General features: G+C 45.7%; 2 protein-coding genes across 2 annotated transcripts; both read left to right on the plus strand.

Moving 5' to 3' along the window:
- The first annotated feature begins 208 nt into the window (after positions 1-208).
- Positions 209-2671, plus strand: LOC112169754. The gene has a single exon (XM_024306806.1). It carries the CDS (start codon positions 209-211, stop codon positions 2669-2671), a length of 2463 nt encoding a protein of 820 aa, XP_024162574.1.
- A 403-nt stretch (positions 2672-3074) lies between these two features.
- Positions 3075-6881, plus strand: LOC112169755. The gene has a single exon (XM_024306807.1). The coding sequence runs from the start codon at positions 3075-3077 to the stop codon at positions 6879-6881; it is 3807 nt and encodes a 1268-aa protein (XP_024162575.1).
- The last annotated feature ends 2792 nt before the right edge of the window (positions 6882-9673 follow it).

Here is a 9673-nt window from a genome sequence, read left to right on the forward strand (position 1 = left end):
CTGCTAAGGTTCCATACAAGGACGACAAAGACAAACAAGAAGAAACGTCAAAGGCAAATGACAAGGACATTGATGGCCAACTTGGTTCTTTGTCCATTCAGCAGCTGCAAGACATGATCAACAACTCCATTAGAGCTCAATATGGAGGTACCTCTCGTGATTCCCTCACATATTCCAAGCCATACACAAAAGGGTGGATAGCCTGAGGATGCCCTATGGGTACCAGCCGCCCAAGTTTCAGCAATTCGAGGGGAAGGGCAATCCAAAACAACATATTGCTCATTTCATCGAGACTTGCAACAATACAGGAACGGAGGGAGATCATCTTGTTAAGCAGTTTGTACGTTCATTAAAAGGTAACGCCTTCGAATGGTACACTGATCTGGAACCTGAATCAATCGACAGTTGGGATCAGATGGAGCGTGAGTTCCTAAATCGTTTCTATAGCACGAGACGTACAGTGAGCATGATGGAACTTACTAGCGCTAAACAATGGAAGGATGAACGCGCAATTGATTACATCAACAGGTGGCGTTCGTTGAGTCTCGATTGCAAAGATCGACTGTCAGAAATATCTGCGGTGGAAATGTGCATCCAAGGTATGCACTTTGATTTGCTATATATTTTACAGGGAATCAAGCCCCGTACGTTTGAAGAGCTGGCTACGCGAGCACACGACATGGAGTTGAGTATAGCTAGCCATAAAGGGAAGAAGGAGTCGATTGTTGACCAAAGAAAAGACAAGGTCTTCGGAAGCAAGTTTGATAAGGCACCGAAGAAACCTACAAAAGAATCAATGGCTGTCAACATTGCCCCAGTCAAAATCTCTACACGAGATAAGGAGGTTGTGAAAGCAGAGCCAACTCGCACCTACGACAGAACAAAGCGTTCGTTGAAGGAATGGCAACAAAAGACATATCCTTTCCCAGATTCTGATGTGGCAGGCATGTTGGAAGATCTACTTGAGAAGAAGGTGATAGAGCTCCCAGAATGCAAGCGGCCCGAGGAAATGCATCATGTTAAGGATCCGAAATACTGCAAGTACCATCGGCTCGTTAGTCACCCAGTGGAGAAATGCTTTGTTCTGAAAGATTTAATAATGAATCTTGCCAAGCAAGGAAGGATCGAGTTGGATGTCGACGATGTTGTTGAGGTAAACTGCACTACCATCGTCTTTGGTTCATTCGAGCCTGCCCCGTTGCCTCCTCTTCCAATGAAAGCACCATATCAGCTTTCGAGAAAGCCATGCATGAAGTCAAAGTTGGAGGAAGCCAAGCCAACCCAGCAAGCGAGCCTCGCGCCTGTTGCAACCCCTAAAATTGACTCAGTCGTTGATGACGAGGGATGGATACTTGTCACTCGAAAGAAGGCACGCAAGAGCCCATCGCCATATGTACCTATCACTCGAGCAAAATATAAGCAGTCACAAGAAAATCGTCAATGTCTCGAGAAAGGTAAGACAAGATTTGTCAAGGAAAGGGGCAATCCTTTTGTTCAAAGACCCCACGGTGTGGCTTCGTCAACAAGAGCCTTTCCCAAGAAAGGCAACAAACAAGAAAAGGTGAGAACTGCCCACATGACCACAAGCTACGAATCTGGTTCGAAGGATTCTGCCAAGGCTGAGTCAAGCACAGTCAATACTAACCAAACGTCAAAGGAGAATGAGGTGTTGAAGCAGCTAGAAGACCTACCACTTCACTTTAGCATCCCTGATCTACTACAACTACCAAAATGGACAAGAGGTGCTTTGGTACAGGTGTTGATTGACATGGGCAAGAACTCCACAGGCATTAACAAGGTGAAACCGAAGGAATGCGTCACGTGTGTTGCAGATTGTGATGTCATTCACTTTACGGATGAAGACCTTCAGTTAGGCTCTAAGCCGCATAATAGACCTCTCTTCGTGTCAGGGTATGTGCGAGATCAAAAGATAAACCGCATGCTTGTAGACGGAGGGTCTGCTGTAAACATTATGCCTAGGTCGACCATGAAGCAGCTTGGCATCAATGTGGAGGAGTTGTCCCGAAGTCGTCTCATGATTCAAGGCTTCAACCAAGGGGGGCAAAGAGCCATAGGCATGATCAGAGTAGACATGACAATTGGAGAAATGAAGTCGAACACTTTGTTCCATGTGATCGAAGCAAAGACCTCCTACAATTTATTGTTAGGACGACCGTGGGTTCACGAAAATGGTGTCGTCCCCTCTACTCTTCATCAATGCTTCAAGTTCTACGATGGCGGAGTAAAAACAGTAGCAGGTGATACTAAACCATTCACTGAAGCAGAATCTTACTTTGCGGATTCCAAGTTCTATGTGGAGGATGAAACAATAAAAGAAGTTCTCCCAGTTGGAGTACCTTCTACAAGGAAGACTATAGAAGTGCGTAATAAAGAAGTGGAACCCAGCATGGCAAGAAATTGCAATGAGGAACCACATAAAGTTTCGTCAGAAACTAAAGTAACAGCTTCAAAGAACAAAATCAGCTCCTCTACTCCAGTTCTTCGTTACGTGCCAAGGTCTAGGAGAAAAGAAGGGGAATCCCCTTTTGTAGAGGCAAATGAGCAAGAACGTCCGCGAAAGCTAGATGAGAAGGACATAGAATTGCTAAAAGAAACATCAACCATACCGTTGACGAAGTTGAGCAACAATACACCTACCAAGCAGCCCTAAAGGGATTTGTCAAACCGATTCAAGGCAAGACAGAACATGGTACCCTTCCTGGAAAAAGGACAAAGGAAGGATTTGACCCTAACGCTTACAAGCTGCTAACAAAGGCTGGATATGACTTCGGTTCGTCAAGTAAGGAAGGTGGCCAAGTCATCCCTGGTAAAAAGGTGCATGAGCTTAATGAATCTCAAAGGAGGTTAAGAGAGCAAGGACGCATAGCTGACCCTGCTAAAGCAGGTCTTGGTTTTGTACCAGGCAAACCAATTAAAATTTCAGGAAGAAGAAAAGTTGCAAAGGCAAGCACGCAACACATTAGTGTTGAGATAGTAGAAGAAGAGACTCAAGGATCTGAACTGCCCCTCGCGTTTCTGCACTTGATCGCATTCGTCCAAATTCTCAAGTTGCGATGCCTGAACAAGTTGATGAGTTGGCACATCGAGTCTCTGTATTTGATCGTGTCGATACTTCAACAAGCCGAGTCTCAGTTTTCAACCGCATCACCCAAACGACCACTCGAGCTTCCGTGTTCAATAGGTTGTCATCTTCCGATGAAGGAAATAAGAAATCTGAGTCAGCCCCTCGAAAGTCGGCACTGGAGAGGATACAAGCACCCAAAGAGCAACAAAAGCAAAAGAGAAAGATGATCGACGACCAAGGAAACGACAAAGAGATCCGAAGTCTCATCCCGTCACGCATGAAGCGACGCTCTGTGTTAGAGGTGAGCTCAAGTGAACAACTCAAAGTGAAGGAGCACACCATCATACTCACTGGCCAAGTTGATGGCAATAGCGAAGATGAGATTGTACAATCTGCCTATCATATCACGGTAGCAGAAGCAGAGGCTTTTGAAGAAGATGACTATGATCATTCTGAGGATGAAGTAGATGAAGCTCCTCCAGAACTTGAAGACGGGGGGCAAGCTACTGTCGACGAGCTTAAAGAGCTCAATTTGGGGACTAAGGAAGATCCAAGACCTGTCTTCGTGAGTGCTTCGCTGAGTCCCGAAGAAGAAAAGAAATACTATGATCTGCTGCTTGAATATAAAGACGTCTTTGCATGGACGTACAAAGAAATGCCTGGTCTTGACCCAAAGGTAGCGGTTCATCGTCTCGCAGTTAAACCTGAGGCTCGACCGATCAAGCAAACGCAACGACGCTTTCGGACAGAACTCCTGCCTCAAATTGAAGCTGAAGTTGATAAGTTGATTGCTGCAGGTTTTATTAGAGAGGTTCAATATCCTAAGTGGATTGCAAACATTGTTCCTGTCAAGAAGAAGAACGGACAACTCCGTGTGTGCGTGGACTTCCGCGACTTAAATGATGCGTGTCCGAAAGATGACTTCCCTTTGCCCATCATTGAACTCATGGTGGATGCAACAACAGGGCATGAAGCTTTTTCCTTCATGGATGGGTCATCTGGGTACAATCAAATCAGGATGGCCTTAGAGGATGAAGAGCTTACTGCGTTCCGTACTCCCAAAGGCATTTATTGCTACAAAGTCATGCCATTCGGGTTGAAAAATGCTGGTGCAACATATCAACGTGCTATGCAAAACATCTTCGGAGACATGCTTCACAAGTACGTGGAATGTTATGTCGACGATTTAGTGGTCAAGTCAAAAAGGAGGACGGATCACTTCCAAGACCTAAGAAGGGTGTTTGACAGACTACGTAAGTACCAGGTCAAGATGAACCCCCTCAAATGTGCTTTTGGAGTTAGTTCAGGCAAGTTTCTTGGATTCATTGTGAAACATCGTGGCATTGAAGTGGACCAGTCAAAGATTAAGGCCATTCAAGACATGCCTGAGCCAAGAAATCTACGCGAGTTAAAAAGTCTCCAAGGTCGGCTTGCCTTTATTAGACGGTTTATATCAAACCTTGTAGGCCGGTGTCAGCCATTTAGTCGACTTCTGAAGAAGGATGTGCCTTTTGTATGGGATGAAGCTTGCCATAACGCCTTTGAAAGCATAAAGAAGTACTTGGCAAACCCTCCAGTGTTAGGTGCACCCATTCCTGGGAAGCCGCTTATACTCTACATTGCTGCTCAAGAGCGATCACTCGGGGCACTTCTAGCTCAAGAAAATGAAGCAAAGAAGGAGAGGGCGTTGTATTACTTGAGTCGAACTCTCACAGGACCGGAACTGAACTATCCACCGATAGAGAAAATCTGTCTCGCACTCGTCTTCGCCATCCAAAAGTTAAGACATTACATGCAAGCTTACACAGTGCATCTAGTGGCGCGAGCTGACCCAGTCAAGTTTGTTATGTCACAACCCGTCTTGACAGGGCGAATGGCAAAATGGGCACTACTCCTCAATCAGTATGAGATCATCTATATATCGGCCAAAGCGGTTAAAGGACAAGCATTGGCTGACTTCCTAGCGGATCATCCTATTCCTGCGGATTGGGAGATTTCAGATGCGTTGCCAGATGAAGAAGTCTTTAATACAGAGGTCCTCCCTGCTTGGCAAATGTTCTTCGATGGGTCTTCACGAGCAGATGGGGCAGGAGCTGGTGTGGTCTTCATTTCTCCGTACAAGCAGATATTGCCTTACGCCTTTACTCTTGGTGAACTATGTTCCAATAATGTTGCTGAGTACCAAGCGCTAATTATGGGACTACAAACCGCAGCTGAAATGAAAATCTCAAATCTAGAGGTGTATGGAGACTCGAAGTTAGTAGTTGATCAATTATTAACTGTCTATGAAGTGAAGAAAGAGGATTTAGTTCCTTATTTTCGGCTCGCCACACAACTCTTAAAGGGTTTTGATGTTGTTACACTAACGCATGTGCCAAGGAAAGAAAATCAAGTGGCAGACTCTTTGGCCAACTTAGCAGCAACTTTGGCATTATCAGAGGATGAAATCATACACCTTCCAATCTGCCAACGGTGGGTCGTACCTACAATCTCTGAGTTTTGGCATGAATACTCCAATGTTGTCTCTGTTTACGTGATTGATGCGGATGACTGGAGGTACCCGTTGATTGATTACCTTGAGCGAAATAAGTTGTCTGAAGACCCAAAGCAACGCTTGGACATAAGACGAAGAGTATCACGCTTCTTCTACTATAAGGAGACTCTTTATCGACGATCATTCGATGGATTGCTTCTTAGATGTCTGGGGAAAGAAGAAGCTGCTAAGGCTATGGAGGAAGCTCATTCAGGAGTATGCGGAGCTCACCAGTCAGGTCCTAAACTCCATTTTCAAGTGAAGAGGATGGGTTACTATTGGCCCACTATGGTTAAAGATTGCATGGAGTATGCACAAAGGTGTCAGGCTTGCCAGTTTCATGCAAACTTCATCCATCAACCACCAGAGCCACTGCATCCAACGATTGCTTCCTACCCCTTCGATGTGTGGGGACTTGATGCTGGGCCCATAACTCCGAAATCCTCCGCCAGTCACTCATACATTCTAGCGGCTACGGATTCCTTTTCAAAGTGGGCAGAGGCGGTACCGCTTAAGGAAATTAAGAAAGAAAATGTTGTAGACTTCATCAAAGGGAATATCATTCAACGATATGGTGTTCCTCGCTGCATCATCACAGACAATGCCAAGTACTTTTCCAATAGTGCCATGGAGAAACTCTGTGAGAAATATCACTTCAAGTTACACTTTTCTTCTATGTACAACGCCCCGGCAAATGGGTTGGCCGAAGCATTCAACAAGACATTGTGCAACATTTTGAAGAAAGTTGTTAGCAAAACCAAAAGGGATTGGCATGAAAGAATGGGAGAGGCGCTCTGGGCTTATAGAACGACATATCGAACTCCTACGAAAGCTACACCTTACTCCCTTGTATATGGTGTTGAAGCTGTCTTACCTTTGGAGAAACAGATTCCATCTCTGAGGATTGCTTTGCAAGAAGGACTGACTGATGAAGAGAATGCCAAGTTACGGCTTCAAGAGTTGGAAGCCTTAGATGAAAAGAGACTTGATGCGCAGCAGCAATTGGAATGCTATCAAGCTCGAATGTCACGAGCTTTCAACAAAGGGGTTCGACCCAGATCCTTTCAAGTTGGTGATCTAGTGCTTGCCGTGCGCAGACCTATCATTATGACACACAAGACTGGTCCAAAGTTTCAGTCAAAGTGGGATGGACCTTATGTAGTCCGCGAAGTCTACACCAATGGAGCCTACAAAATTGTGGCTGAAGATGGCCTGAGGATTGGCCCCATAAATGGAAAGTTTTTGAAGAGGTACTATGCTTGAAACGCATAAGAAGACGCTCCTAGCCAGCATGAGCCTAAACTGCACATGGCCCAAAAAAAAAAAAAAAAAAAAAAAAAGTTACCTCATTTCGTTGCAGCATCGGTTGCGAAGAAGTTGAAATGTCACCAAGAAAGTCAGTATTCAGAGTGAACTCAGCATTGGGGTCACAATAAATAGGGCCAAGACTGGTGTCAGTTTTTCGACGCTTAAAGTGCACTTCACTATCATTGCTACCGCTGCTTCCACTACGCCTTCTTTCTTTGATGACAGGTCTTTTCAGCTTAAGTGGACGGATGAAAGCGGCGTGAGAATCTAAAGAGTCTCCATCATCTTCTAGAATGTCGACTGGATGAGCCTGACGGTCCTTATCTGGGAGCGAAGCCCTATCAGGAAGCACAGGGACGTTAGTGCTACATTCGACTTCACAAGCAATCATATTCTGGCGACGAGGCGCAGCTCGGTTGACGTCCTTGTCTTCTTTTGCTTTCAGAGGCTTGTGCAGGGTTCTACTAGTAGGCGCTACTCTCGTTGTCTTCACTGGTGTAGAATGATACACTTTAGACCACCAATCAACATAGTCTCGGGTAACCATATACTCTGTGATAGCACTCTGGATCGGCAACGTTACCTCACAGTTAGTGTCCATTCTAGTGCAAGAATCCCAATGCAAGTAAATCAGAGCCAGTACGCCGGTGCGAATGTCATTCTTAAGGCTGCCAGGAATGTCTTGGACATAACCAAACTGTCGACTAAACCGATGTGGACTGTATGGCTGAACGACTCGTCGGTTATCCTGCCTTAGAGAAAGGTACCCGGATCGAAGGCTAATAAGATATATCAAGTCTAAATGGGAGATGTTACTGCGGTTGATAATCACTCTGCTCTCTGAAAATACCCTGGCAAATACACCCATCTTCACATTATCACATGTGTCGAACAAAGAAAGAGCCTGTGAGTCTCCAAAATGCCTAGCTGAAAGTTCTCCGGAGAAGCGAACCATACGGGGCCTTAGGTCGTTGGGAAGTGGAGACTGAAAGTGGGTGCCGAAGTACTCTGCTAGCCATGCATAAATATAATGAAAAGGAAGAGCAGCCGAGCAATTACCTGGATCGCTGGAAACAGAAAGCTCGTTCAAACCCTGATAGATGCTGGCCAGCACTGGTACCGCTAGGCAAAACTGTACACCCTGTGACATTTTGCTGGCGACTTTGAATACTCCTGGACGAATCAAGCCGGTGTTGTCTCCAGGTAAAACAAAACAGGCACAACCAACAAGCAAGAAAAGCGGCCAAGTAGGTGGGCTCTATATCTTCACCTTCTACGCCTAAGTCCTCAAAGACTGCGAGGTCTGTAGAAGTACGTTGTCGGATCTCATGGATCCTGCCAGATGGATTAAACACATTCTGGGGCGGATCTCTTTTGTTCCTGGTGCTTTTGTTTGGAGGCCTCTTATAGCGCAAAGCTCCTCTATACCAATATCGTATCCAGGAAGTTATTTTCACCTTCTGCCCTTGGCCTTCTTTGGAGAGCTTATGGTAGGCGAGAAACAAATAACGGAAGCTCTGTTGACTCCCTTTGCTCGTTGCAGAAAGCTCTTCAGCAGCTGGGACAACCTCATCATAGAATCGTCCGGCAATGGGCAAACCTCCAAGTTGGTCCAAATCCCAGAGGGAGATAGACATTTCCCCACTAGAAGTGTGGAGGGTATTCGTCGTGGGACACCAGTACTCGCAGAAGGCCCGTATGACAGGTGCAACACGGTCATAGCTGAACAGTGAGGCGAATATAGCTCGATAGAGGCCAGTCTCCCGGGTAAGCTTGCCATTCCTGCTTAAGATATCTTCTACCCATTCCCAGTAGAACTCTGTGTAAGAGAAGCTTCCATTTGCGCGAAATGCATTGCTCCACTTCACTGAATCATTGCGTACACGATCGTTGAGAAGCGTGAATGGGACTTGAGGAGTGTTCTGATCATGATGCGAAGACTTAAGCAACAGCATGTGCGAGTTTTGTTGATCTCTGCCAGATCTCGGTTGTCGGAACATAGCTAGCTGGCGAGGTACCACATGAGTCCACTGAAGGATGTGAGCAGAAGGGTCATAAGGAGGGACATCGATTGCTTGAGGCCCAGTCAACGATGGATACACCTGCAGAGTAGTGCCATCACTCTGAGCGTCCTCCGGATCGTCGAGGATGGTGATTGTTCCTTTCTTGAAGCACTTGAAGAAAGCCATGGCCGCAAATGGTTGAGAAGCGCGATCGCGAGTGTCTGAAGGTGTACGCAAAGCCTAACCGCTTTTGATGGACCCTACCACGTACAAAAGTGGAGGAATCCAAGCGTTTAGGACGTCCGCGTTCTTCTCTCCGTGAGCCGCTAAATACGCGAAGCCTAATTGCTTTTGGTGGACCCTACCACGCACAAATGTGGAGGAATCCAAGCGTTTAGGACGTCCGCGTTCTTCTCTCGATGAGCCACCAAACACGCAAAGCCTAATTGCTTTTGGCGGACCCTGCCACGTACGAAAGTGGAGGAATCCAAGCGCTTAGGTCGTCTGCGTTCTTCAATTGTCGCCAAAACCCTGAACAAAAGAAGCAATATAGATATTGAAATACACATGCAATTGTGTGACATAAAAAAATAAAAAAAATAATTAAAAAAAAAAGGGACTTCATGGCATGTGAAACAAGGATGGTTAGAAGGAACGAAGCAATCATGCAATTACGCTTTGAATTGGATCACACATACATGCATATATATGAATTCATGTTGTCAGAGAGAAAGGGACATGGTA

This window comes from Rosa chinensis, chromosome 6, assembly GCF_002994745.2.
Source record: "Rosa chinensis cultivar Old Blush chromosome 6, RchiOBHm-V2, whole genome shotgun sequence".
In the NCBI taxonomy this organism is placed as follows: domain Eukaryota; kingdom Viridiplantae; phylum Streptophyta; class Magnoliopsida; order Rosales; family Rosaceae; genus Rosa; species Rosa chinensis.